The sequence below is a fragment of the Drosophila innubila genome, assembly GCF_004354385.1.
Source record: "Drosophila innubila isolate TH190305 chromosome 2L unlocalized genomic scaffold, UK_Dinn_1.0 4_B_2L, whole genome shotgun sequence".
NCBI classification, from domain to species: Eukaryota; Metazoa; Arthropoda; class Insecta; order Diptera; family Drosophilidae; genus Drosophila; species Drosophila innubila.
In genome coordinates, this window is record NW_022995372.1 from 18,479,651 (window position 1) to 18,505,981 (window position 26,331).

The 26,331-nt window shown below is 37.3% G+C and overlaps 10 protein-coding genes across 13 annotated transcripts; 5 read left to right on the plus strand and 5 right to left on the minus strand.

Annotated features, from left to right (window-relative positions):
* Positions 1 to 1,539: 1,539 nt before the first annotated feature.
* On the plus strand, positions 1,540 to 2,382 carry LOC117780056. The gene is made up of 2 exons (XM_034616435.1): positions 1,540 to 1,628; positions 1,687 to 2,382. The coding sequence occupies exons 1-2, from the start codon at positions 1,560 to 1,562 to the stop codon at positions 2,224 to 2,226; spliced, it is 609 nt and encodes a 202-aa protein (XP_034472326.1). The 5' UTR covers positions 1,540 to 1,559; the 3' UTR covers positions 2,227 to 2,382.
* On the minus strand, positions 2,380 to 3,033 carry LOC117780058. Its single transcript, XM_034616437.1, has 2 exons — positions 2,952 to 3,033; positions 2,380 to 2,893 (listed from the first exon to the last, which is right to left on the minus strand). Exons 1-2 carry the CDS (start codon positions 2,991 to 2,993, stop codon positions 2,483 to 2,485), a joined length of 453 nt encoding a protein of 150 aa, XP_034472328.1. The 5' UTR covers positions 2,994 to 3,033; the 3' UTR covers positions 2,380 to 2,482.
* On the plus strand, positions 2,893 to 3,971 carry LOC117780057. Its single transcript, XM_034616436.1, has 2 exons — positions 2,893 to 3,258; positions 3,398 to 3,971. Exons 1-2 carry the CDS (start codon positions 3,217 to 3,219, stop codon positions 3,926 to 3,928), a joined length of 573 nt encoding a protein of 190 aa, XP_034472327.1. The 5' UTR covers positions 2,893 to 3,216; the 3' UTR covers positions 3,929 to 3,971.
* A 64-nt stretch (positions 3,972 to 4,035) lies between these two features.
* On the minus strand, positions 4,036 to 5,250 carry LOC117780055. Its single transcript, XM_034616434.1, has 6 exons — positions 5,113 to 5,250; positions 5,023 to 5,049; positions 4,833 to 4,961; positions 4,582 to 4,773; positions 4,419 to 4,517; positions 4,036 to 4,361 (listed from the first exon to the last, which is right to left on the minus strand). Exons 1-6 carry the CDS (start codon positions 5,242 to 5,244, stop codon positions 4,161 to 4,163), a joined length of 780 nt encoding a protein of 259 aa, XP_034472325.1. The 5' UTR covers positions 5,245 to 5,250; the 3' UTR covers positions 4,036 to 4,160.
* A 134-nt stretch (positions 5,251 to 5,384) lies between these two features.
* LOC117780054 (vacuolar protein sorting-associated protein 37C) lies at positions 5,385 to 6,387 on the minus strand. Its single transcript, XM_034616433.1, has 2 exons — positions 6,292 to 6,387; positions 5,385 to 6,224 (listed from the first exon to the last, which is right to left on the minus strand). Exons 1-2 carry the CDS (start codon positions 6,319 to 6,321, stop codon positions 5,466 to 5,468), a joined length of 789 nt encoding a protein of 262 aa, XP_034472324.1. The 5' UTR covers positions 6,322 to 6,387; the 3' UTR covers positions 5,385 to 5,465.
* A 304-nt stretch (positions 6,388 to 6,691) lies between these two features.
* Positions 6,692 to 7,521, plus strand: LOC117779793. Of its 2 annotated transcripts, XM_034616107.1 has the most exons (3): positions 6,692 to 6,728; positions 6,796 to 6,820; positions 6,941 to 7,521. In XM_034616107.1, the coding sequence occupies exons 1-3, from the start codon at positions 6,711 to 6,713 to the stop codon at positions 7,321 to 7,323; spliced, it is 426 nt and encodes a 141-aa protein (XP_034471998.1). In that variant the 5' UTR covers positions 6,692 to 6,710; the 3' UTR covers positions 7,324 to 7,521. The 2 variants fall into 2 exon arrangements, with proteins under 2 accessions (XP_034471998.1, XP_034471997.1); XM_034616106.1 differs by lacking the exons at positions 6,692 to 6,728; positions 6,796 to 6,820 and having other exon boundaries at positions 6,828 to 7,521.
* Positions 7,522 to 7,633: 112 nt separating this feature from the next.
* Positions 7,634 to 8,142, plus strand: LOC117779794. The gene is made up of 2 exons (XM_034616108.1): positions 7,634 to 7,768; positions 7,849 to 8,142. The coding sequence occupies exons 1-2, from the start codon at positions 7,742 to 7,744 to the stop codon at positions 8,035 to 8,037; spliced, it is 216 nt and encodes a 71-aa protein (XP_034471999.1). The 5' UTR covers positions 7,634 to 7,741; the 3' UTR covers positions 8,038 to 8,142.
* Positions 8,143 to 9,114: 972 nt separating this feature from the next.
* On the minus strand, positions 9,115 to 10,390 carry LOC117779792. The gene is made up of 3 exons (XM_034616105.1): positions 10,314 to 10,390; positions 9,464 to 9,885; positions 9,115 to 9,401 (listed from the first exon to the last, which is right to left on the minus strand). The coding sequence occupies exons 2-3, from the start codon at positions 9,873 to 9,875 to the stop codon at positions 9,265 to 9,267; spliced, it is 549 nt and encodes a 182-aa protein (XP_034471996.1). The 5' UTR covers positions 9,876 to 9,885; positions 10,314 to 10,390; the 3' UTR covers positions 9,115 to 9,264.
* Positions 10,391 to 11,110: 720 nt separating this feature from the next.
* LOC117779959 lies at positions 11,111 to 12,307 on the plus strand. The gene is given in 4 exon segments (XM_034616316.1): positions 11,111 to 11,199; positions 11,262 to 11,426; positions 11,486 to 11,966; positions 12,260 to 12,307. Coding segments are annotated over 4 exon segments (783 nt in total).
* Positions 12,308 to 13,017: 710 nt separating this feature from the next.
* Positions 13,018 to 19,037, minus strand: LOC117781576 (growth/differentiation factor 8). 3 transcript variants are annotated; one of them, XM_034618345.1, is made up of 6 exons: positions 18,553 to 19,037; positions 16,554 to 17,853; positions 16,215 to 16,484; positions 14,885 to 15,264; positions 14,664 to 14,821; positions 13,018 to 13,567 (listed from the first exon to the last, which is right to left on the minus strand). In XM_034618345.1, exons 2-6 carry the CDS (start codon positions 17,515 to 17,517, stop codon positions 13,564 to 13,566), a joined length of 1,776 nt encoding a protein of 591 aa, XP_034474236.1. In that variant the 5' UTR covers positions 17,518 to 17,853; positions 18,553 to 19,037; the 3' UTR covers positions 13,018 to 13,563. The 3 variants fall into 3 exon arrangements, with proteins under 3 accessions (XP_034474236.1, XP_034474237.1, XP_034474238.1); XM_034618346.1 differs by lacking the exon at positions 13,018 to 13,567 and having other exon boundaries at positions 14,660 to 14,821; XM_034618347.1 differs by lacking the exons at positions 13,018 to 13,567; positions 14,664 to 14,821; positions 14,885 to 15,264 and adding an exon at positions 16,081 to 16,149.
* Between the last annotated feature and the right edge of the window lie 7,294 nt (positions 19,038 to 26,331).

Below are 26,331 nucleotides of genomic sequence, written 5' to 3' on the forward strand. Positions count from 1 at the left end.
AACAGAATTTAAGTGCAAGATAGCTATGCAAGCATCTTGTTTTACTTTTACGAGTAAATATAAATATATATTATATATTTTCATACTTAACTTGAAACTAACTATTTTTACAAGCTATAATGATAAATGTACATATACATATATATTAATCATTTAAAAAACAATTTATAAGAAATTAATTATCTTAAGTAAAAATAAGAAAGTTGGGAGTTTATTTTTGTTGAAACTTTCAGAATTATTTTTGAAAATATTATAAACTTAGGAGCCTCGAGCCCCATAAAGTTGAAATGTCATATGTACCTTGAAGAGATTATAAATATAGTTGGAAAATACACTAGTGTATATATAAATATATTTATATTTGTGTGTTAAGCGATAATTATAAGTAAGCCTTAAATATCTATACATATATATTTATATATATGTGCGTTTAATGGCTGAATCAATTCTCAACTAAATGAACTCAAAGTACAATGCTCAATCGGCGTCAATATTAAACTATTTCTAAATAAACAGATGCAAATACCGATGTAAATATATATAAATATATATTTATGTCTCATGTTATTCAAGTTTCATGAAAGTACCTAAACATTGTTATTACATAAGTGTGTACCTATGATAAACCCACTGCTAAACTGTTTCATCTTCAAAAGTCTATAGCAATTACATACATATGGAAATAAATATATATATGGGAAATCGTAAATACGTAAAAGTCAATGTCAGTTGTAAATCAGATTAAGAAATTAATTCAATTCCTTTGTCAATTTTTTGCACTCGAATTAAAATGAGTTTGTCAAAACGAGTACAAGAAACATTTAAAATGTATTTGAGATACTCAAATGTAAAGCGTGCTATTCTGAATATAAAATTAGTGTGTTAAATAATGCTAGCTATAAGATTTGCATAAGTTTCCCATATTAAACATACCCAATGCCAAAGGATTAAGCAGAAAATCCATTTTTAAGTGTTACCCTGCATTTGTATCTTGCGATTCTTATGTCGTGCAGATAAAATTACCGACTTTGGTATTTTTGCAGCATTGTATAAGTAAATCCAGATTGTATACATATATGTTAAGATGTGTTGGTACAAATAATTCTCCACTTCAGTGCTAACTGTAAAATACACAGAAATAAACAAATTAGATTGTAAGTTGAAACATATACTAATCGAAATCATGTTACCAATCGGTATATTAACCTGTATTAACTTATAGCCTAGGTATTTAGATTTATAATAACATGTATGAATTCTCCGTTTCTATTATGTATCCTTTTCTAGTTAGCTTAATTAGCTAATGAGCCATTTATTATTAAATTATATACTTGAAAATTTTGCTCATTTCAAAATCTTTAATCGTGTTGTAATATATACTTATATTTAAGCTCTGGCTTTGCTGAAGTGTTAAATAAAAGCTAAACTTAACTTAAACACTCAAAATATTTGACTCATTTCTAATCAGTAGAGATAGAGACTGCGACTTGGTATCTACTATAAAAACTCGGATCCCAATAACTAACAGTTTCCCTCCGATCGTCAATGTGAACGGCAGCATGTCGAGCTCTCAGTCAAAGGCATGTTTTTGGCTAAGTCTGCTTATCAGCAGCATGCTTATCAGTCTGGTGAGCTGATTCAAATTCTGGTTGATTCATATACCTCATAATTTTCACATTCTTCTAGAACGTAAGTGAAGGCAATACCGGTGCATCCTTTACTGTGGAGAAGATTGAGCTGCTCTACAATCAGGTGCTCCAGTCGAGCATAGATAACTGTCAAACAGCACTGCAGCAACTGAATGATACTAGTAATGCCATCGATAAGCAATATTTTATTGAGCTGGATAAACTTGTGGGCAGTCAGGATTACTATAGCACCGCCTACTTTATCTTTGCCTTGATCCACAGCTCGTTATTTAATCAGCAATCATCTGACCAACTGCTGCTCGCTGTTCTTCCAACCGAGAAGGCTTCCATACGCCAATTCTTCTCCAAAGTCAGAAAAGAATTACTCGCATATTTCACATATACTCATCAAGTGCATTTGGATCTAATGCAAAATGTAACCCTCTGGCAAAATGAATCTGCAGATAGTCTTCTGCTATCCTACCTAGAATTCCCGCAAACGCTGCAGAATCAAGTGCCAGAACTGCGCCTCGTGGATTATCTAAAGCAAGCCAAGGGCATTGTGGAAGGCATTGCCCGGGAGCTTCAATTAACTTGATTATCAAATTCGATTTCGTAGATCTGTCTCAATGACCAGAATATTCTATTTTTGACATGCCTGATTATCCGACGGTTTCTTATAAATGCTACCTGGCTTTATATAATTCAATTCAATTCAATTTAATTAAATACATTCTATAAGACTTTTAAATAAGTTGAACTTTCTCTATTCATTATTTTTTAATTTTTTATATGATCGATAAAAAAAAGTAGCATACCTACGCAATTGTACAATGTATAATAACGTAATTCGTCTACTGTTCTACTAGTTTAAAGGCTTCCGCATTGATCAACTTCAACATATTATCATATTTTAGCAATACTCCCCGCACAGCTTGCAATGTAGGCATCAGAATCTCCACCTCGCTGACCTTGTTCAAGTATCTAATCTCCAGGATATCCAGCTGACCTCTCAGTTCATTGCAGCTGCGTCGGATGGATCGCAAAAGACGTTGCACGTGCCTCTGGCTGCATTGACTGCCCATTGGGCGGCACTGATCCACAAATGCCACAAAGTTCAGACCCATTTGCTCAAGGGAGTGTGTCCACATACCGATGTCGTCTTTAAAGTGCTGCACATGTTGATCTTGCTCATCATCATTCTGCTGTCTCATAAGCTTACGCAACTCCCGTAAGCTATCCACTCTGGGCCGGGCTTCTATTATCTACAGATTGGATGAGAAAATATTATACCTATTTTTATAGAAATTTCGTGCAACATACGCCCATCAGCAAAACTAATATGATAAGTATACGAAAACACATCACTTAAATTAAAAGTTCCTATCACGACAATCGAAATTTCTATACTGATTATATGTTAGACTGCAGCTCCCTGAGATCCCAAGATTATCAGTCCCATTATTAATAAACTCGGGCTTACAATGTTCTCTCACAATATGCACCGATGCAGTGAAAGCTTAAAAGAGGAAATCGCATTAGCGGAATCGTCACACAGTGTCCCGAAGATCTGGTAGTCGGTTGTGAAATGTGGCGTTACCTATTCATTCTTCTGGCCCTGCAATCAGCGGTAAGCCCAAAGATTATATCGGGAGAAGACATTAAAAAAAAATGAAAGTGATAAAAATGATTATTGAATAATACTCGCAGTATAAGTAAATATTGAAAATAACTTATGCTAAGTTTTCCCAATGATTTCTCCTTTTAAGTGCGCTGCGCCAATTCCGCCTTGTGAGAAAATGGAATATTATCTGCTGCATGAGCTCATCACATTTGCCAGAGCAGGCATATCTCACATTGTTGACCTGTTGCAGTTGGTTATCGATGATGCGAATGAAGATGATCTTAGTGAGACTGATAGACAAGTGTTGGACAGGTTTACCAAGATCATTGAACACTCAGAGCAATTGGATGATTCTGAAGATGTTATGAATGTCCTCAGTGAAGTAGATCAAGTTTTTGACCTATTGGACCTTGTTGAGTCAGATGAATCGGATAATTTGATTATTAATCTTATTATTAAGTACGGCTTGGATACTTTTGAACAAATCTTGGAAAGACATGCTACCGAAGCACTTCAACGCCTTGAACAACATATCGAGTCCTATCTGAGGATAATTCATGGTGACCAATCTATTGAAGCCGATTGGAACGATTGGTTAGTTAAATTCAAATCTGAAACAGATATTGAAATGAAATTCCAATTTATTGAAGATTTTTGGGAAAACATCGATTGTTAGATGATTTAAAAATAAATAGTAATATGTAGTTTAAACATTCTAACATTTTTATTTTATTTCGTATTGAAAGGTCAATTAATACGGAATAGAATTCACGTAAGGTCACAACAACGGAGCTTATCAATAATGCAATCATCGACGCAATTAGCGACTTATAATTTATTTATTCACAACTCAACAATGTGATTTTCAATCGAAAGAATCTTGATGTATAGTTATGGGATTTTCTATATTAAAAGTTTCGACTTGATTGCCCATGTCCCAATCGAGAGTCGAATACATTTCGTTCAACTTGCGGTGGACCATTTCCATCAGAGGTATAACTATATGACTCCGAGCGAAAGAAATTATTTGAAGAGCCTTGACCAAAGTCATTATCATAAAGCCCACTGGGAATAAGAGAGGGTGCGATGCCCGTTGCCATTAAGGGTATCTAAGAAGAATATTTAAATTAATATTTTATTTTAGAATTGATGGGGAGTTTACTTACCGTTTGACCTACAAGACGCCTTGAAGAGCCAAACTCTGGCTCATTGAAACCTGATGATCTTCTCCCGTTATCCGTGTTAAAATGAGATTCGAAGTTTGACTGTAGAATATTAATAAGGAAAGTAAGTATATCATATAAGTATCGATCTTTTAAAAATATTTACTGTGCGTAGTCCACTGGGAAATGGGTCGCGTGAAGGGTCGTTAGAGCGATTGGGATTATAGTATCTTGGTACGTTTGAACGGAATGGTAAACGATCATCATAATCTTCCTCTCGTGAGCTCTGAAAAGGATACCTACTTCGTCCATTTGGAAGCACAGGACCAGTTACAGCATGTGCCTCTCCAGTGGAATGCTGTCAAAAGAAATATATACATAGTTAGAAGTGAATTGATCATCAGTAAATGAGCTCACCTCAGAGAAAGTATAATCAGAGTCATTATCCGACGATGCAAACGATGTGTTCTGATTTCCGTTCGAAGCGCCGTTCACGGGCTTGAACATATTAGAGGGTATATTACGTGTATCCCGTGCAATGCGCAACTGAAGGTGAAAGTAACTTAATTATAGTTATACTGAATAAACACCGTACGGTATGACTAACTTTCTCGACTGAAGCACTGTGGCACATCTGTAAGGGTTGCGGGGAGAAATATTAATATTTAATGGGAACACACTAAATCAGATCACTTACCCCGATTCCAAAAAGTAAGCCACTTAGTAGGGCGAGGGTTACATGAGGCGAGGGAGACATTGCGAATCGACCTGGAGTGAGACGTCTCGATTTGTAGACAGCTTCCAGCACTATGACAAAGCCAACTGGCATGCCAGCTCTATTAAAATGACGATGTAGACTCTAAATTGTAGAGAGTCTAACACGTTTGACTGGAAAATGTGCAAGGCGAGAGAATCGTTGCTCGGGGTTATCAGCAATTGTTTATTAGCGGGAAAAGTCATGAAGTAAATAAATCTTACATATATATTTTTATTTACACGATTCAATTTAATTATATGAGTATGGGTACAATAGTTATTAAGAGTACATGCTTAGCGCCCATAGCTAAAGGGCAATCCATATCCGCGTGCTGGGCCAGCGTATCCGTAGCTGGGAATCAGTGGACGACGTTGAATCACATAGAGAGGTGGGTAACCATAGCTGGTCGGAGCAGGCTGATCAGGATGATCAGGCTTATTTCCCTCCTTCTCCTTCTCCTCGGTAGGCTTGATCTTTTCGTCTGATTTGGGTTGCTCCTCCTTAACGCCATCGGGAGAAGGCGGATTGCCGTAACCGAATCCAGGTGCCAGTCCGGAGTATTGTGGTGATGGCGCATGACGATGGAAGTGGGGTGATCCGTAGGGTGATCCGTAGGGTGAGTAAGGTGAGTAAGGTGAGTAGGGTGATCGCAAGATGGGATAACCTAAATAGGGATAGTCGGGATATTCAGCTGCACTAGACTTGGGCTTGGGTGCAGTTTCCGCATCCGGACTTAGTGGATTGTAGCCAATGCCATAGGGATATGGATATGGAAAAGGATGTGGTGGGTGAGCATGTGGTTTCTGTGGTTCCTTTGTTGTTGGCGGCACTGAGGGCGGAATTGTTGTTGCCGGCTCTGCACCAGCTTCTTTGTCCAGTGCCAGACCCTGATTGAGTTCCAGCAGCTGCTCCTCTGGACTGGCAGTAGCTGGAGCTTCGGTCACAATTTCTGATAGAGTTGTAGTTATTATTGGCTCAATCGTCGTCATTTCATCAATTTTATGCTCTATTTCTGCTTGAGCTATGCTCCAAATGCAGCTGAGCATCAGCACCTGTGGAGATTCCCCGTAATGAGATTTAGAATATAGAATAAAGAGCAAAGCTTAAAGCTTTACTTACTTGACTAAGTAGCAATAGTTTGATATACATCTCGAAACGATCTCAACTGCCAACTGCGAGAACTTGGAGCAAACTGTTGGCCAACTCTAAGCAGCCGTTTGGCTTTTATAGACATCGCCAACAGCGCTGCCCACAAGTGTGATTATGATGTAAACCCACAATTAGTTTATTATTTCTAATAATTAATCGATGTGAGACGTGAAACCCGTGTAAAGGCAATGTGTCAGCTTGTGCGTCGTCAGTTTGGTATTTTTTTTTCTAAGAACTGTGTCAAATCCGGAGAAGATTTCATATGCATTTGCTGTGGTCATAAAAGTTAGCAGCTGCTGCAATCAATTACAAGTGGAACCCATTTGTAATATCACTATAAAAGTGTGCACAATTACCAGTTAAAGGGCAATCTTCAATCTTCAGTTAACATGTGTAGAATTCAATTGGTAAGAAGTCTAACCTTCAGATTATATAAATTAAGAGCATATATGAGTAGCTTACATTTTCTAACAGGTAACTTTGTGCTGGTTGCTAATTACCGTAGTGCAAGCACTCGAAATGTCAGAGGATGCAGCAGGAGCAGCAACAGATTCAGCGGGAACTGCAACAAATGCAGCAGGAACTGAAACAGATGCAGCAGGAACAGCAACCGAAGCAGCAGGAACAACAACAGATGCAGCAGGAGCAGAAGATGCAACAGATGCTGAAGATGTCAATCCAAAGGAAGCAGAAAGCAGTGAAACCAACACAAAGACAGCGAAATCCGAAGCGGGATTAACTGCTGGAAATCATACAGAGTTTTCTACTGACCAGATGGCAAACTCGACAACAATTCCTTCTGTCACCCAACTGATCGATCTGATGACTTACAAACCGTCTGGCGAAGTGGAGAATGGCGGTGATCCGTTCGTTTCCCCAAATGGACACAAGCATGGGGCAAGACATGTGAGAGCACACGATGGTTTCCATAATATTCAGAATGAACCACTTTGGGCGCACTGGAATGATGTATTCAGCACAACAGCGCGCAGCACGACCTAGCCCAAAGACACTAATAAAGACACCCTGTATATTAGAGGCAATGCCGCACAGTGGCACCTTTTGTCAAAACAGATTGCAAAAATCATATTTAAAACAATATCTTACCAAAAAAAGTTGTGTTTCGATCAATATATGGTGTGGTAATATAGGGTCACAGTTTGACCTTTCTATTTAAGCACTATCGGTACTTAATAACCATATGAATTTGTTTTTATTCATTGAAATTGTAATTAATTGTTTTAATACATATATTTGAATTTCATGATTTTGTTATTTTTTAACAGATGAGTGACGTCTTGAACTCACTGTGCGCCGCAGCGTGCACTTGTTGATTAGACACTCCGGGCCAAAACAAATTCAATTAGTGTAACAACCCTAGTGGAAAGTTATTCTTAGTTCGAATGTTGACTATAGAAAGATGCCGTTAGGTTGCGCATGCTGCTGGGTGAGAAGCGGGGAGCACAGGGGCTAAATTTATCCGGAAATAGAGTGAGTGGTTCATCAACTCCTGCCTTTGTATTGCAGTTGTTACTCCTAATGCACCTCTGTCTGGCAATAGGAAGCAGCCATCCAAAGGGAAAGCGTCATGTTGTGGTTGCCCACGATGGATTCCACAATATCAACAAGGAACCAAAGTATAGAAACTGGAGGACACGCCAGGAACAGCATGCCAAGCATCATAATCCAATTACTCAGACTATTATAAATAATTAACTGTATTTCAAGCAGAATGCACATGCGATCTTTATGCCGCAATATATATATTAATTGAAATACAATAGATGTTAATGGGTATCATAGCCTTCCCACACCTCACAATTCATATTATGCATTCATTTAAAATCTACAATTTTCCTTTCGCTGATTTAAGTATATTTTAAATTTACATTCATATAAATTTTGTTTAATAACAAGAGTGCCTTCTCCAGCTTGATCGAAGTGGAGATACCCTGCATGACGTCACTTCATTGATCAGTATTAACCAGATTATACATGCAAACTGTTTTATAATTGATAATAAAGCGAAAACAATCGAATAAGGCGTCTCAAATGGATTGTAAATTGGTCAAATAGTACAAATCAGCATAAATGCAATCTGCGGAAAGATACTTGAATAAATACTTCAATTAATAGCAATATGTGGAGTTTATTGTTACTTGTGTTCCTGATTTGTGTGAACAGCAATCTCATAATTGCCAGACGTAACACAAATCAATATCATTCACCTGATGATCGCCCGAGACATGTGCGTCCCCATAATTTACACAAGGAACCGTACGAAGGATACACGACTGAGCAAATGAGGGGATAAGGTCAATGGATTACTATATTACAAATATCGACAAATTGCCATAGCATAAATAAATATAACTGATAACAAAAGAAACAACAGTTTAGAGCTTTACATCAATAAAAGCAGCTTTCAATTATAGATTTCCCAGGAAAATAAGACCCTTTTTTTCTTTATCAAATTATTAACATATCACGCAAGTCAAGAATTATATAGAGACGAAATATTTGAAAATATGCCTGGAAAATATGACTGAATTGTGCTTGCGTGCCTGAAATATGGGCACTTCAATGCCATGGATTCCTAAGATAGTATACTGCCAAAAGAACAGATCGAATACAGGAAATAAAAGTTCCCAAATTCTCTTAAACTATCAACTGAGAGAAGGAAATAAAGGTACACATAAGGTTAAAATTACGATATTTGAAAATTTGGCTGGCAATAAAGTTTGTGTCCAACGAATGTATAGTTTACCTGGCACCAAATAAACAACAACTTGAATCTTTTGTTTGGCAGCGGCCATAACTTTAATTTCAACTAGAGTTACTTGTTGCTTGGTATCGCCACTTAAACATAGACGTCGCCTAACTTTTCACTTAATTACTGTTCACACACAACGAGAACGTCGAATTGGAATTGCTGTGGGTTGCTTAGTTCTTCCACTTGTTGTTCTCATAGTCCCACTTGGAGGTCAAGCCGGTCACAGGATTCATCTCCAAGTCGATCATACGCTTCAGTTGCGCCTTCTGGTGCTCCTCATCGAAGGTAACTGGCAGCTCGTCATAGACTGCAATTGAACAATTGTGTTAAAGGGCACTCAAAGGAATGAATATACCGTCAACCACTTACCGAACAGGTTCATCAGGACGGCAATCCAGATGGCGGCGGCGGTGAACATAAAGGCAACGCCCATGTGCATCTTCCATTCGCCAGTGCTGGCTTGGACCTCGGCAATGGTCTGGCAGAAGCTGGCACGGTACAGGGCCTTGATCTCCTGTGGGCTGAGCTTCTTCCAGTCGCCCTGCTCCTTGGTGCGCAAGGCGTTGATTTCATTGTTAGCCTCACGGAAGCGGACGGCGGGCATGGGGTAGTCAGTGCGATCTGCGTAGCAGGCGGTGCCGTTCCAGCCAAAGCCCACAATCTCACGCTTGCCAATCTTGTCCAGCGTGTGAACCGAGGCAACGCTGCCGACCTGAGCGTTGCGCGGCAACTGAGCAGCCAGCTGACGGCGCAGGGCGTTGTTGATTAGTCTGAGTGCCATAGTTTCAGATCTGCAATGACAAGTTAAGTAAGTTAAAACTTAGTGATATCTATAGATTGTTGGGAACGGCGGAAGGGGGCAACTGCAGGTAAGTGACGCATATAAGGTTATGTAACACCGGACCAGCCTACGTGCAATGCAAATTCACCAATCAATAATCATAAGATTACAAGCTGGTATTATAGATAATTCGTTATTTATTATTAACTTAATATGCCCGCCCCCAGCGCATAATTTTGCCATTTTTCACAGCTCTCGTGTCGCGACTGTTGTGTAATCACAACTTTTTCCACACATTTTTTAGCGGCTCTTTACGTTTGCAGGGATGCCACTACTAAGGTCAGTTAATAACAATTAATTACTTTGTAACGAATTTATGCAATATGATTGAGAAATTGCAATTTTAACCTTTATTTCAAGTACTGTAACACAATTTACCAATTCTGATGTCGGCCACGGTTTGTTCTGAACGACTGACTCGCGTATTATAAATGACGCTGCCACCTGGAAGTTCATTTGAACGTCTGGCAGCTTTGAAAACTGATTTAGCTCATTTTTTATTTCAGTGCCCTATTTCGAAAATGATGTATTTGGTAATTTTACTAGTTGAAGTTAGAGAATTTTAAATATATTTACAAAAAATAAATTCTAATTTAAATTGTACACCCTGACTTTTATTAACCGGAGCCGGCGCTGATCAAATCGTTCCTGTTCAGTTCGATGGAACTATTCATCGCCAACTTGACCAACTCCAGAATATTTTCTTAATATGCTGTCAAAAGCTGCCTGGTACAATACGATATTTACCAATTAAAATTTTCTTGTTTTTGGAATTTTCAAATAATAAAGACATTATTATAAATTTATAATATGTTCCTGATAAGCATCAACAGAGCAAATGAAAACTTTATTTTTCAGATCATTTTATACCAAAAGATCATTAAAAATGATTCTAACTGAACGGAACGCCACACCTTGGCTGTTTTGCGAACCCCTTTTTTATGGCGCTCACTCTTGACAACTCTGGAAACATTGACAATTAACTGCATATTTTGTAATTTTTACGCGGGTGAATTTGAAAACTCACTTTTGGTGCACTGGATATAAATAATCACTAGAGTAAGCGCATGCGCTATTCACAGCTGTTTTCGTTTCCTGCAACTCTAATCCTGCCGAGCTTAGACAAAATATAAATAAAATTACTTTCCAGTTAACAAAATAACAATTATCGGTAAATGGACTTGGAGGTGTTTCGCCTGGCGGCGAATTACTATCACAATTTGCTCAATGCGGAGTTGCACATCAACGAATGGGTGCAGGAAAAGTAAGTCGTAGACTGGACTATCAAAAGAAATCCCCATTCTTTTGATTTATTTGTATTTTCAGCTTAAGCATAGCGGAGCCGCTTTTTAGGTTCATCAGTGTCCACCTGGAGCCAGGGAGCCTTTTCAATGTGTTAATTCCTCTGATGGGCATATTTAGCCAGGATTTACTAGTACAGCTCCTTTATATGACTGGCGTGGTTAGCACAGTGAGTTCTTTTGAGAAATGGTTAGTCCACTGAGATGAATGGAATGCGTTCTTATATTTTAATCGATTATTATTAACAGGATGTACCCGGAATTGCGACCCCTTTGGTGGCTGCGCGAACTTTATGCAAATGGAAATAGAAATGGCATCAAGGGTGGCGTTGCTTTGCAGAGTCATGACTTAAGTTGCGAGACAAGCGGAGGAATGCCGTGTGCTCATTCTATGTCCTTGACGGCTTTCCTAATGATTGCCAGCTCGCATCTGTCCATTCCGAGCCAACGAAACAGATGGAGGTTTACTTTATATGGTTTAATAGGATGTTGCATAGTAAGTGTGTGGCTGAGTCGGCTCTATTTGGCCACAGAATTTCTGCATCAATGCTTGTTGGGTAGTTACATTGCTGTAAGCACTTTGACCAGCTTCGACAGACACTTGGAATATTTGTATAGCCGACGACGAAGATAGACGGTGACTGTGGTGCTTCTTCTTGGTTGCCTCGCCGTGTCAGTTTATTTTATCAAGCTGCGCTTCGGTCTCGATCCACATTGGTCTGTGCGACAGGTTAGTTTCCTGAATACTCTCTATGTATATATTTCATTTACCTTAATTTAGTCGTTGTTAATCGTATATCCCATATAATTGCACGTTTTACTCAATTTTTTTTCTCGCGTCAAATTCAATTTTCCATTTTAAAATAAAAATAGTTAATAAAAAATATGTTAAAAAAAAAGTCATTTAAATTTCCGACTTATTACTTTCGCTAAAATCGAGTTTTCGATTCTCCCATTTATAAATCACTACAATAAATGTAGATTTTGAAATAAAAATAAAACAGATTATCGGGGGTACCACAGAAACCGAAACCAACAGAAAATCTACCAAATGTCCAGGGTCAATTCTAAGATGTTTTTACCAAGAAACTATAGTTCTAAAATCGATTGCTAGTCCCCGCTTTTTGATTTCAAAGTCTTTGTATTTCAAAGTCCTGGTCCTAACACTATCTTTAATACCAATCTTGTCAGGATCGAACTAAAAATACTAAAGATATGGTAATAATTCATGATAAAAATATCAAAAAACACGTTTTTCTACTCAAAAGGGGACTAGCTGAATCTATTTTAGAACTAGTTGGTTTCTTTTAGTGAAAACATCCCTTACGAATTGGTCGTGGCAATGTCAGCGCCCCAAGTAGAGTTGTATTCAAACAGTCTGTTGATTTCGTTTTGGCCTACATTTTCTCGCAACGCCTGCCACTCACTGATACTAATTAAATTCTTACCAAAATTGGTTAAGCAAGGGTTTGGTAGATTCTAAGTTTAATATAAGGTAGATAAAATTCGTATTTGTAGAAACTTAAGCTAGAAAATTAGCTGTAATACGATTCATTTGTTATGTATGTAACTCGATACCAGATTTTTCTTTTTTTTCTATCCCGAGCAACTCAATTTATTTTAAATTTAAAATGTAGTGTATTATCTTCAAAGCTATATGGCATAATATCCCAGATCCTTCATGCTACACAAAATTTAGTTGTTTAGCACTCTTTACTGTAACTATTCTCAAAAATTCTTTAATTAGTTTAAATAGAAATTCAAAACATAATTAAAATACATTTTTTTTATTTAAATTTTTTGTCATCTTTTTTCTCAATAATTTATGACATTACTTAAGAAAAGGAAACATTACACAAATCGAATTTAAACTAGCTTATATAATTAAGTAATTAATTAACTATTAATTACTATGTAATTACTGGCTAACTACTTATGGGAATTATAGTAACCATAGTTCGAGTGCGAGTGCTTAAGTACATTCACTTGAGCTTTAACTAAATAAACTAATTGCAGCGACTACGACTAATGGCAGCGTAATAAAGATAAGTAAGTAATTTAAATACCGTTAGCTTAAATTAGTACATTTGAAAGATGATGAATAATGCGTGAAGTGCAGTGAAATTAAATTAATTGCAATTATGTGAAATGAAAGGAAGGTAAGCGAATGAGAGCTATATCTAATTTGTCCGATTTATGGTTTGAGAGAAAGGGGATTAATCGATGTTGTTTTCGTACTTAAAAGTGATGTATATGTTTATGCATTTGTATTTGTATCTGTATTTGTATATTTGTATAGCCTTGGCACTTGGCCATCCGATTCCCAACTATCTGCAGCCGCACGATTCGACGATCATATTGGGCAGAGTTTTGATTGTCGCCGTGTTGTTCGAGTCGACGACGACCAACTGCAATGAGGAATACTGTTTGGCGGTACAGCAGGGTACCAGATCTAATGGTTTGCGTGTACCATTTGTCGAACGGATTTTCTGCAATTTCAATAAATTCAAATTAGTTCAAATCCCAATGGATGATAATCAATCGCAACTTACCAGCAATGAGCTGTGATGTGATGCCGCCTGGGCAACACTCGCCACGGAGCTGCAGGAGCCGCGACGCATCATATCCTTTGGGCTGCAGGATATTATCCCAGCCAATGTCCGCAAAGAAATGTAGAGCTTCTCACGGCAACATTCTGTGACCCCGCTGGAGCAGTTAATATACGCCTTTGTCTCGATTTACTGACGATTCTGCGTGTCAATCATGATGAAGGGTCTATAGTTCTTATTCACAGATATTATCTCCTCCATGCTGCTTATGTCACGATTCGCAGGTTATCTGAATGAGATGACTGAGCTCGTGATTGCCGAACCAACTCTTGATTGGCCATTCAATATTGATTTTCATCCATTCATCTGAAGAAGGCAAATGAAAAGAAATAGAAAATTAATGTCGTTTGCATAGATACTTTAGCGATTTTGTCATCTTGTTAACTACGTTTAGAATCTATTTTTATTATTTGTTTTTAATATTAATTATTTTACAACAGCCGGTAGAATCTCAAAATTATGTAACTTGGGGCGTACTATAATAAACTTAATGATATTTTTATAATTTGTTTAGCGTAATAAAAACAGCGAATTTATAGTATTTCTAACAACTCTCAGCAAATCTAGATTGAAAGATATAATAATGGTGAATAGTGAAAATCGGCATAAATGAAAAGGCGAATGAGGCTATATCTAATTTGTCTCATTTATGTTGAGAGAAAGTCCGTAGTATGGTTAACTCATTGATTTTCGGCTTGTTGAGTTTATCAATATATATCGTATCGATATCTAATTAAGTTGATATGATATTTGTAGTATTAATTTCAAAATGTGTTGATAGCCTATTGCTTATTGCCACTGGCCAGCATCCCAACTATCTGCAGCCGCACGATTCGACGATCATATTGGGCAGAGTTTTGATTGTCGCCGTGTTGTTCGAGTCGACGACGACCAACTGCAATGAGGAATACTGTTTGGCGGTACAGCAGGGTACCAGATCTAATGGTTTGCGTGTACCATTTGTCGAAAGGATTTTCTGCAATTTCAATAAATTCAAATTAGTTCAAATCCCAATGGATGATAATCAATCGCAACTTACCAGCAATGAGCTGTGATGTGATGCCGCCTGGGCAACACTCGCCACGGAGCTGCAGGAGCCGCGACAGAAGTAGGCATCATATCCTTTGGGCTGCAGGATCCAATTATCCCAGCCAATGTCCGCAAACGAAATGTAGAGCTTCTCACGGCAACATTCTGTGACCCCGCTGGAGCAGTTAATATTACGCCTTTGTCTCGATTTACTTTGACGATTCTGCGTGTCAATCATGATGAAGGGTCTATAGTTCTTATTCACAGATATTATCTCCTCCATGCTGCTTATGTCACACGATTCGCAGGTTATCTGAATGAGATGACTGAGCTCGTGATTGCCGAACCAACTCTTGATTGGCCATTCAATATTGATTTTCATCCATTCATCTGAAGAAGGCAAATGAAAAGAAATAGAAAATTAATGTCGTTTGCATAGATACTTTAGCGATTTTTTCGCCATTTTGTTAAATACGTTTATAATCTATTTTTATTATTTGTTTTTAATATTAATTATTTTACAACAGCCGGTAGAATCTCAAATTTATCTAACTTGGGGCGTACTATAATAAACTTAGTGATATTTTTAATAAATTGTTTAGCGTAATAAAAACAGCGAATTTATAGTATTTCTAACAACTCTCAGCAAACCGTATAGATACTACTCTGTATTATTTCTCTCATTTACTAACAACCTGTCCAGATGCGATCTGTAGTAACTCAGTCCGTAGTATGGTTAACTCATTGATTTTCGGCTTCAGTGGTGAGTTTATCAATATATATCGTATCGATATCTAATTAAGTTGATATGAGTTAAAACTTTATTTTTGCTCAGCTTGGCGTTTTCTTTTTCCCCCGACTAAATATTAATTTCAAAATGTGTTGAGCTAAGCTCACCTATTGCTTATCAACAAGTGACCCAAGTAACTCGGCCGTTGGATGATTTGGCATCGTTTTCTGGGCAAATTGTCTTGAGAGCAAAGTTCAGTTTTCGCTGCGCATCTACGACAAAAATATTTTGAAACTGTATGAAGTTATTCACCCACGATTCGCGTACAGCGGCCCGGGTATGCTATCAAGTAAATAACCAATGATCTATGAAAAAGAAAGAAAAGAAGCGAACTGACAACAAGACAAGCAGAAAAATTTGCAATTATCGCACCTATATAATAAGTATATTATAATATAGGTAGATCATGATATGAATTATATACTTATAAACAGGGGGAGAATACTCGTATAATATTTAATTGTATTCGCTATGGGGCAAAAGTCCTAAGAGATAATATAAGTAGATTTATATTTAAATGAATATGGTGATGATTTGATCACTAGCTTACCCTGCACATCCACAGATTGTATGGCGATGGTCTTGGCCAGAGGCAAGTACTTGGAGTCCAGTTGTTGCTCCACCTCGGAGACCACAATGGTTTGCTTTTTCTGTGTGCCACTTGATGGACTCTCATTATCGGCGCTCGTGTAGTTCCGTTTGTTCTTGTAGAGCCACAAGACGGCGCTGCTCACATCGAAGCCATCGGCATCCGCATCATCGATCTTGAAACTGAAACACATCGAGGGATGCACTCCCAAGCGACGACACTCGATTTCTTCTGTAAAGGTTGATAAAAAGCCATAAATTGTAGATGATGCCTTAGAAATGGTTAACTTTATAAACTCACCTCGCTGCATGAGAATAAATTTCTGATTGGTTCGCGCATAGTAATCATCATAATCTTTGTTCTTGCTGGACTCATCCGTCTGTGTGAGCGTAACGCCCTCGAAAATAGGGCGTGGCAGCTCCAAGGCCGAAACATTGGGACTCTCCTTGAGGCGCAGCTTTTCCAGAATTTGCTGCTTGACGAACTCAATACGCAGACGCCTCAGCTCCTCCTCCGTAATGTGCTCCACCTGGCGATTGCTCTCGCATTTGGGGCAGCCACCAGAGGCGACTTTGGTTATATTCGAGGGGCTGTTAGTTATGTTGAGAACTGAAGCGGAAACTGCTTCTTCTATGATCTCTGGTGGCGCAGGCTCAGCCAGGCTTGATTCCAGCTCATTTCTGATATACTCCTGCTCATCAAAGCCTGGCAGCAGCTCATCTTCCTGCATCTCAGCTGGTGCATCGCTAAGCATTTGTGAAAAGTCCAGCTCATCGGTCTTCGTCTCCGTCTCCGTCACCGTCTCCGTGTCCATGTTAGTCTCGGACTCCGGCTCATCGTAGAAATGTCCCTGGCTGAGCAGCTGCCACAGCTTGGGACTGTTCTTGAGTTCCTCGTTCGTCACACGGTGATAACTTCGCTCCTGTTGCAGCATATGCTGTCGCTGACGTCGCAGATGACGCGTTAGGCGTTGATAGTAGTGTTGTTGTTGATTGGCCGTCGGCTCCGCCTCTTCGCTGGTGGGATCTGGGGCAATATGCTTGGGCTGACGATCCCTGTGCTGGCGTGTGTGGTGCTGTTGCAGCTGCTGCGACGTGTGTTGCACATGTTGATGCGGCTGATGTCGGGGATGGGGATGGGTATGGGTGCGCATCAGGGGCAGACTGGCTGTCTCAGAGGAGCTGGGATGCGATCGGGCGTAGATGTTGTTGTTCTCCAGTGCCAGGCACAGCAGCAGAGCCAGGGTCATGTAGTACTTGGCCATTTTCGGTTCTCTTTTTTAACTATTTTCACTTGCAACTGTTGACAACTTTGGTATCAGTTTCTTATAACTACACTCTTTCTTTTGCTGGAAATAATTGTTATCTGTTTGGCAGCAATGAAAACTCAATGTTCGTAGTTCTTTTGATAACAAAACTCATAGAATTGCAGCTTTGCTCACGAATTTTTAACGTTTTGTTAAGTTCTTTTTCCGCTTGCTGCACTTTTAATTGATTAATTTAATAGGTTTTTCAAGGATTTACTACTTTCTTGGCCAGGCGTAGCATGTTGTTAATATATATATATATATACTTTATCTTGTACAATAAGATTGAGTTATCTGCAAATATAAAATAATATAAATTATCATAAGAAAATTTATAATATGTAAAAAATCGTTTTTTAAGTCAAGATAAATATATGTAGATGTAGAAAAATAAATGTACTTTTCGTTTTGATCTTCCATTGTGTTACATTCAACTTTATATATTTATATTTTGTATAATTTAATTAAATTTATTTTAAATCAATGTATTACTATATATTAAATGATAATTCTTTCAAGTATAGAACATAAAGAATTAAAATATATATAAGATTGAGAAGTATTTTCATTGCTATTTAAAACTTAAAAAAAAAGATTCATTTCTTTGACTATTTAAATGAAAAGTAAATTCTTTTAAATCGTTTTCAAGCTAATGAAAGTTCAAATATTGCCCCTTTAAGCGGTTTTTCCAATCGGACACGCGGCAAGCGCAGGGCTATATAATTTTAATAAGAACATTAATTTAATAGATTTTTTTTTTGTTGAATGTCAAATTAAAATGCAAATCGTTGCAATTAAAATATTTAATTGACATTATCAGTGCAAAAACTGCGCAACGAAAAAAAAATGAATAAAAAATAAACCAATATTAAATAGCGCCTGTCAATCAGAGCGAGGGCGATTAATCGAATTCAAACAGTCGAGCATATAAGAAATATATCAAGTATACGCCGCGTAGGGCAGGCAATTTTATTAAAAAGGGACCACACGTACCGTTAAGCACATTTATTATATGTTTTGATGATTTGGCACGATTCGGCACAGAAGCTGAAGCTAAATCCAAAGCCGGGGTCAAGCTGTGAACCCGGACACGAAACACGAAGCACGAAGCGAATAATGCACACGACGAAGTTAAGCGCAGTGTTTGATTAGTATTATTATTTTTTTTATTGAATTTTTGTAAGAACCGTTGAGGCCATGCGACAGCGCAAACGAGTTGTGAATGAATGTGGCGGCTGCCTGATTAGTAGAACAATTTATGTGTGCGAAGCGTTCGTTGCAATTGATTGATCGTTGCCGAGAGAACAAGGGAGAGAGAGAGCGAGAGCAGTCGTGAGTTACAAAGAGCGTAAGCGGGCACACGAGCTCGTGTGGCCGGCAGACGAGCGAGCCTAAGCGAGAACGAGCTCGCACGAGCTCACCCGATGGCTGTTCGTTCGTTTTTCCACAGAGTATTTCGGCAAACCCCCCCCCTTGAGCACCCAGCGCCAGACAATCGCCCCTCCATCGTCATGGTCAGAATTGGTTGCTGAAGACAAGGCAATTCATATGCAAATTCTGTGGCTCATTGCATCAGCTAAAGAAGACGACGCCGACGGCGAAGTTGACGACGGCGCCGGCTTCGCGGCTGCCAACAGCGCATAAAATTAAACTGCATAAATTCTGAGTTAATTCAAGTTTTGTTATATAGTCGGGTATGCACCTGTGATCGTCACGCCCCCCCCAATTTCAGCTAGGCGCCATCGTATTTTTGGCTGCACATTGAATCACTCGCATTCCCCCAAAACACGATGATCGTCAGTGTCAATCAATTAATTACGAACACGTTGCTGATAAGAAAATCTCTCAAAGTGCTCTATAATATGATTTTATGATTCCCACTGCGAGCTCTACATGAATAATGGCACATATGCCATTTGAATACCACTGAATACTCAAACCGTAGCGCCTATTATGTGTTTTATTATTATTATAATATTTAATCGATTTGCACCGAGTCGCTAATCGAACTGATTATGCTGCGATTATGAAACGGAAACAGTAACAGTAACAGAAACAGCCGCATACCTAATGATCCACTTCGAACTAATTGACCTTGTTACGTTTTAAATTGTATCGCGAATTTTCATTTTCAATTCAGAATAAAATGGTTTGAAATGTAATGAGTTTTGTTGGTTTACTTTGCCATGTTATAAATTACATCAGCCAAGTCAAGAAGTGCGAATTTGTGCTACGTGACCCAAAACTAAACAATCAACTAAAGTAAGGTTTCAATTCTGTTACCTCAGCATGCAGAACAGAAGAGAGAAGAATACAGGAAATGGGCTAAAGATTGTTCCAAAGAAGAGAGGCCATATGAGTAACGAAATCGAAAGAGCAAAATTTAATTTAATTATCAATAAATGAGCACAACTTAATTTAGTTTTAGTTTATTATGAAATTCACACGAAAAGTATGCAGTGCATTGGCAATACAATTTATGTAAGAACACTTTACAATTTTAATTAATTTGAAAAGTAATTTAAATACAATTTTAATTAGTTGATATTAAATGTATGTGGATTGCTGAAAGTTACCGTTATCCTGTTTAATTGAATGAAAACAAATTTTAATCACTATTCTCAATGAATGTCAATATTCTAGATTATGTTATGCCCTTTTGAGAACATAAAATCCACTAGTTTAACATTATCAGCCCATGTTTTGCATCTACGCAAATTGATGGGATTTAATGTTTTTTTCTATATTTAATAATGACGTCGATTAATGTATTTAATGACAACACGTGACACGCGGCACATATTTGACGTAAGATCCACAACATCTCTGTTTTGCACCGATTCTCGGAAGTTATCAGTTGCAAGATTACAGATCCAAACAAACCTGTTAATCGATGGCGTGCGACAAAAGCGGACGCTGGGCTGCGGGAGGGGGGAGCACGCAGGGGGGTGATTACAACCAGTGGAAGATTACAAGCTGGCACTTCACTTCACATTACGAGTAAATGGAGCAGCATTTAACGCAGCGGCGCAGTCAACGTTAACGTCAACGTCAGCGTCGACGTCGACGTCGGAGTCAGCGAATCAAACAAGTTGACTACGTCACAGAGCACGCAACCGAAGCGTGATGCACAGACAGACACAGAGCCAGAGCCAGAAACAGACAGATAGACAGAAAGAGAGGATAAGGAAGAAGACGGAGTTCGTTGTCAAGTGGGAACGCATAAAGTTGCGTTGAGAGTTGCACAGACACAGTGGGTGCAAAGTACAATTGCAGGCGGGCAATGCTGACATCTGGGGGTTTTCCATACGCTACTTGCATATCAATTGAGCTTCGGGCCGCGTCGCGTCGAGTCGCGTCGTATCGTTAATTCTTGGCCCAAGACTATCACAATTGCAGTTGAATGCACTGCAAAAATGTTCCTTTTACTTTTCAATTTTAATTGATGTTTTATTTTTACTTTTTGGACAAAATAATCTCACTCACTTTCAGTATCTCTCTCTCTTTCTCTCTCTCCCTCTCTTATTCTGCTAAGGCAAATGAGCATTGTGATGTGCTGTGATCAGCGTATTGGAGCATGCCTCTGTCTGAACTTTGGAATCGCACACGAAGATTGCTCCGATTGGTTAGGTTATAGGCAGTAAAAATCATTTAATACTCGTATACTTTTTATTTTTGCCACACGCTAGCAATTTATTAAAGATCTTTGCGGGTTAATCCCAAAAAATTGGTCTCTGTCAGGAATGTTGTGGAATTTTTACAACAAATTTAAATTCAAATAAATAAATCTTTTTGCGAAATTTAGCTTACTTAACTTTTTTGCACACGTTTTGGGCAAATAAATTTGAGGTTATGTTGCCATCTGTGTGATTATTCCAAAATGGTAGAGTGTTGTAACATTCCAAGCTTATCAATTATTAAGTAGCTTTATCCTAATAAATGTATATTCGAACACATTAATATATTGCTTTTTGGCACTCATCCAAATTTTAAAATGACTTCATAAATATCAAATAAATATTGTTAAATTTTGCCACATTCAAAATAATAAAGTATTATTTAAATTTATAACCGAAATATTTGTTCAAATAAGCAAAAGAAATTATTTTTAAATTCATTTCCAATCTTAAAATAGAAAAAAAAATAATACAAATGTATATATAAGTCTTAGGAATATTTCTATCCAATCTTTTTTAAGTAAGAGCACACGCTTAAGAGATTATCAAGCTGATATATTTAGATAATGGAATGTGTCGGGAATTTTCTGCATGTATTTCTTAAAATTAATTTAGTCACTATTAATATATTATTATTAAATTGAGGAAAGCACAACTATTTTAAGTTAGATCAGTTATCTAATTAGATATTAAATAAAATGTAACTGTTTCTGCAACATCATTAAAATATGATTATATAACTTACCCTTATCAAAAATCCTTTTGGTCTTTCAAGTAAATTGTTAAATGTTTTGAGTGATTGATTGTTCCGTTCTAAATGTTTTGTTAATAGTCCAAGCTATTAATTTAGTTGTATTAATTTGTGCAAATCATTTCCACAATAATGTCATTGTTTATAATTAAGTATTTCACCATTTGAACTTGTAAAATATTGATATGAGAATGACAGGCGTATTTTCTATCTTTATGTTATTTATAGTTTTTATATAAATACACTGAAATATATTAACCGTTTACAGTTTTTTAGTTTTCTTTTCAGTACATTTTTAGAATTTAACACTTTGCTTTGTTCAAAATAACATTGGTAGTTCACAATTTGATAGAGCAGCTTTTTGTTGGTTCGATCCGAGCAGTCAGAACGTCTGCGTGTGAATAATTCGATGCTGGGCATTCAGCTACCGCAAAGGCTGCCTTGAGTTGGCTCGAGTTGTTCTGATCTGGCTTTGTGTTTGGGACTGACAAATAAATATTAGCAACAAGCGATCTTAGCTTGTGCCCATACGAGAGTGCCACAGAAATAGAGAGAGAGGGAGAGAGAGAGAGAGAGAGAGAGTGTGTATAAGTGTGAGTATTGTTTTGGTATTATTTGATAACAGCGATATCAATATTTAACATGCATTGTAGCATATTAAATGATGCGCAATTTTGTATGCCTGATTAATAAAGCAAAGAGCAAGAGAGAGGGATAGAGAGAGTGGGAGATAAGCGTATTATTATTGATATTTAGCTTTCCCCCAACGATGATTCCAGTTGCCTGGCAGCCGGACTCATAATCCGGTTCAAACTCGTGCAGACACATTTGGCACACGCTCATACCAATTGCTCCTGCGCTCGAGCATGTTGCGTTGCGTTGCAAGCGAGCTCATACAAAACATGAGCTGTCACTTCGAACGCAGCACACAACACTGACGTCGTCGTGTCGTTTGGACCTGCTGTATCGGGTCCAAAGTTCGAGCAGCGCCGTCGTGGACGTTGACGTTCTCGTTGTCGAGTGTTTCTCATTCTTGACCAATATCAAATGATATCAGAATAACGCTTTTCATTGTGGCCAATGGCCAACTGTGTTTTTGTTAATCATTTATTTTTATTATGTATAGCCAGGATATGCTGTAAATAGTTGTTCAGATTATTCTTAACGATGTGGGTCATGCTTCTTAATTATACAAATTTAGTTTATCACATATAATGATTGATTAGGCTTTCATTGCTTGACTTTTCACGCTTCCCATACATGTTAATGGAAAATTTATTTAAAGTTTTTACAGATTTCGGAAATTAAAAAAAAAACCAAGGTAAAAGGGTAACCCAAGACAGATTCAAGAAGTTAATCACGTCTGTTGGTGTACCTTGAAGCCATAGCTCTAAATATTTCCAATTTCAGCTAACTAATAAATGGAATTTTTTGTATAGTTTTTTCAACGACATCCAGAGCCATAATCACGTATGGGACACCATCTTATCTCTTTATATTTTCACTAGTTTCCAAATGCCTCATGTTTTTCATAAAATTTTTAATAGTACACTAAAATCTTCACTTAATACTCTAACACTGGGTAATATAACTACACTGTATAATATGCACAATTCAGCCAGTTCCGAAGGCCAAACAATCTTTGACCTCGAGATTAAGTGTAAAATAAATTCTGTAAACAAATTAGGTTTTTTACTACTTTTAATTTTGGAAAGAGTGCAAAGTGCAAATAGTGAGAGAAAGATGGAAAGAGATTGATACATGGCGAGATTGAAAACAGTGAGCAATAATTGCAGAAGCATTTGATTATAGCTGATTCCTTGTTGGCAACCGGAAAGTGCCCAGACATGCTTCAAATAAACGTTGATAACCATTGATAACACCCACGACTTTCGAATTAATTAACAACAAGAAAACAAAGAAATCAAAAGCAAAAAAAAAAAAAAATGGCGAAAATTTAATAAAAAACAATAATCTAGACTATTTAACACAAATAGAATCTAAGTGTTTTAGAAATATTGAAATATTCAATGTAAGAATAAAAAATGATTGCAACAGCATTTTATTAAATGAGACGATCTACATTTTTGCATTCATTTCTTTTATTCTGATGAATATTTAACATTCTAATTTAATTTAATATTACTTGAAATATATCCCTAATTGAAAATTAAAAGCAACAGAGCTGGAATGAAATAAATTTGTTCTTTTATTTTCTGCATTGACACGTTTTTCTCTGTTTTACTGCTGATCAGTAAATATGCTATGTAGTGTAGAGTATAAGCAAAGTAATTAACACATCTCGTTTGCTTTATGCCACGCTCTATCAAACGGATCATGGCCAAGATTCAAGATGACACACGCGCCCAAGACTGAATCATTTTCACGGGTCGTGTCGGCAATCATAGATATGTATTTAGCATGTGCCTATGGAATATCCCCCACACGGTGGTGCGGGGGCTGTGCATGTGAACTTGGCGTGAATCCTGAAATCACGAAAGATAAATGAATGAAAGAATGCTAAAAATAATTTGGCAGCCTAAAAAAGTGTCATGTGAAAATTGTGGTTAAGACGATAGGGGCAAAGTTGTATTTTGCAGATAATGTGAGAATAAGAAGAGAATAAAAAACTTTCCACGAATCTTGCAAAGATATATATATGTATATTTTATTTTTTTGCCTAATTATTGTAGAGTGAAGTGACGCAGCAAACGATATTGAGAATGTTCTACTATAACAAATCGGACTGTTGGACTTTGTAGCCACTTGGCGGGTGCCGATGCCGATGCTGAGGCTGATGCATTGCCAGACGCCTGACAGACAATCGAAGGGGCGGCCTGACAGCTACATTGAGTTAATTTTTGTATTAATTGAAGTGCGACTGTGTATTTTTTTTTTTTGTATATTTTATTTTATTTTTTTAGCCTACGTGATGCCAAAGTCCATTCACGAGTCATGCGCCAGACGTGTGAACCACTTACAGAAACAGAACAGACAACCCGAAATACATACAAGTATCTGAAATGCGTACGAGTATGAGTTCAATTTGATTCAATTTTAATTTCAATTTCAATTACAATTTCATTTGCCCATCAATGCACTCGCAGATCAATTAACTGAACTGAACTTGGAACACGCATGCAGCTCGTGTTATTTCCCAATTCGGTTTTCCCGCCTCCAAATGTGGCAGTGTCCCAAAGATGAATCTTATGGCGCCATAAGAACAGAGAAATCGTGATCAGTTTTTAATTTTGTTTAATATTTACCTATGCAAAAGGTGTGGCAAAAAATAAACGAGATCTCTAAATATAGAACTCACTCTTTCTCTCCCTACCTCCCACTCATTCTCGCCCATACTCTTATCTTTATTATGCAGACAGCAAGTGTTAATTGTCAGTGTTGATTTAGATTCTGTGTGTTTGCCTTACTAATTGTTAATATAAATATTAGCTTATCACTAGGCCTATAACTATCACTTTGTTTTCTTTCCATTTTTTGCCAAACTTGTCAAATGATGAAAATCACGAGTTTCGTTTTCAAGGAAATCATTGTGCCAGTCTGTGAAATGATACAGCATAAAAACAAGATAATTAAAAAGTAATATGTGTCATCATCAATATTTGATCAGTATAATCAAAAGCTTAGAAAATGGATTTTTCTTTAGATGCTAAGTCAAGTTAAAAATTAAATGTATGTACTTACTCTGAAAATATTATTCTGTATATTTCTAATAAAGTATATGAAGAAATTGATATTATTAAAGACAGCAGATTATCTCTAGGTTGTCAAATGGAAAATTACATATATTAATACTTGAACGTAAGAACTGCACAATCATCTAATGAAAAAGATTAGGACTCATCCAAAGCTTGTAGCCAAATACTCGTATTTTTTCAAGCAAAGTGATAAGAACAACTATCACATCACTATGTTCGTGTGTTGCCCTTTGAAGTGAGCGCAATAATTTACCCAGTAGATTATAATATTTATTGTGTTGAACTATGATCATATTGCAAAGTAAGTTAGCAGGATTGACTAAAAATGAACGAATCGAAAATACCTCGTACTAAATTATGTGTATTTTATAAGAATTCTCATTTGTAAATAGTGAACGATATAAGGTTATCATTACTTATTATTAAATCAGGGGTTAAAGGTCTTTAAAGTGTTACGTAGCTTGGCTTGAATTTATATACCCTTTAGCTGATTATTTGCTTGAAGTATAATGATTCACACTTTTGGTTGACACAAAGACTAATTACTGTTGAATTATCAGTTTCTAGAAGTTGAAGTCCAAGATAACAGATATGGCACAGTTGAAGAAATAATATAAACAGAGATCTC

What these genes read in the sequence shown, in the direction of transcription:
- LOC117780056 (XM_034616435.1), top strand. Translation starts at nt 1,560, where the DNA reads ATGTCGAGCTCTCAGTCAAAGGCATGTTTTTGGCTAAGTCTGCTTATC. An exon ending in GCAGCATGCTTATCAGTCTG is followed by an intron (nt 1,629 to 1,686) that starts GTGAGCTGATTC and finishes ACATTCTTCTAG; the next exon opens with AACGTAAGTGAAGGCAATAC.
- LOC117780058 (XM_034616437.1), bottom strand. Translation starts at nt 2,993, where the DNA reads ATGTGTTTTCGTATACTTATCATATTAGTTTTGCTGATGGGC. An exon ending in TATTAGTTTTGCTGATGGGC is followed by an intron (nt 2,894 to 2,951) that starts GTATGTTGCACG and finishes TCCAATCTGTAG; the next exon opens with ATAATAGAAGCCCGGCCCAG.
- LOC117780057 (XM_034616436.1), top strand. Translation starts at nt 3,217, where the DNA reads ATGTGGCGTTACCTATTCATTCTTCTGGCCCTGCAATCAGCG. An exon ending in TTCTGGCCCTGCAATCAGCG is followed by an intron (nt 3,259 to 3,397) that starts GTAAGCCCAAAG and finishes TCTCCTTTTAAG; the next exon opens with TGCGCTGCGCCAATTCCGCC.
- LOC117780055 (XM_034616434.1), bottom strand. Translation starts at nt 5,244, where the DNA reads ATGCCAGTTGGCTTTGTCATAGTGCTGGAAGCTGTCTACAAATCGAGA. An exon ending in CTGATTATACTTTCTCTGAG is followed by an intron (nt 4,774 to 4,832) that starts GTGAGCTCATTT and finishes TTCTTTTGACAG; the next exon opens with CATTCCACTGGAGAGGCACA. An exon ending in GGCGTCTTGTAGGTCAAACG is followed by an intron (nt 4,362 to 4,418) that starts GTAAGTAAACTC and finishes TATTCTTCTTAG; the next exon opens with ATACCCTTAATGGCAACGGG.
- LOC117780054 (XM_034616433.1), bottom strand. Translation starts at nt 6,321, where the DNA reads ATGTATATCAAACTATTGCTACTTAGTCAA. An exon ending in AACTATTGCTACTTAGTCAA is followed by an intron (nt 6,225 to 6,291) that starts GTAAGTAAAGCT and finishes GAATCTCCACAG; the next exon opens with GTGCTGATGCTCAGCTGCAT.
- LOC117779793 (XM_034616106.1), top strand. Translation starts at nt 6,841, where the DNA reads ATGTCAGAGGATGCAGCAGGAGCAGCAACAGATTCAGCGGGAACTGCA.
- LOC117779794 (XM_034616108.1), top strand. Translation starts at nt 7,742, where the DNA reads ATGCCGTTAGGTTGCGCATGCTGCTGG. An exon ending in TAGGTTGCGCATGCTGCTGG is followed by an intron (nt 7,769 to 7,848) that starts GTGAGAAGCGGG and finishes TTTGTATTGCAG; the next exon opens with TTGTTACTCCTAATGCACCT.
- LOC117779792 (XM_034616105.1), bottom strand. Translation starts at nt 9,875, where the DNA reads ATGGCACTCAGACTAATCAACAACGCCCTGCGCCGTCAGCTGGCTGCT. An exon ending in CGTCCTGATGAACCTGTTCG is followed by an intron (nt 9,402 to 9,463) that starts GTAAGTGGTTGA and finishes GTTCAATTGCAG; the next exon opens with TCTATGACGAGCTGCCAGTT.
- LOC117781576 (XM_034618345.1), bottom strand. Translation starts at nt 17,517, where the DNA reads ATGGCCAAGTACTACATGACCCTGGCTCTGCTGCTGTGCCTGGCACTG. An exon ending in ACAATCTGTGGATGTGCAGG is followed by an intron (nt 15,265 to 16,214) that starts GTAAGCTAGTGA and finishes TGCCTTCTTCAG; the next exon opens with ATGAATGGATGAAAATCAAT. An exon ending in CACATCACAGCTCATTGCTG is followed by an intron (nt 14,822 to 14,884) that starts GTAAGTTGCGAT and finishes TTGAAATTGCAG; the next exon opens with AAAATCCTTTCGACAAATGG.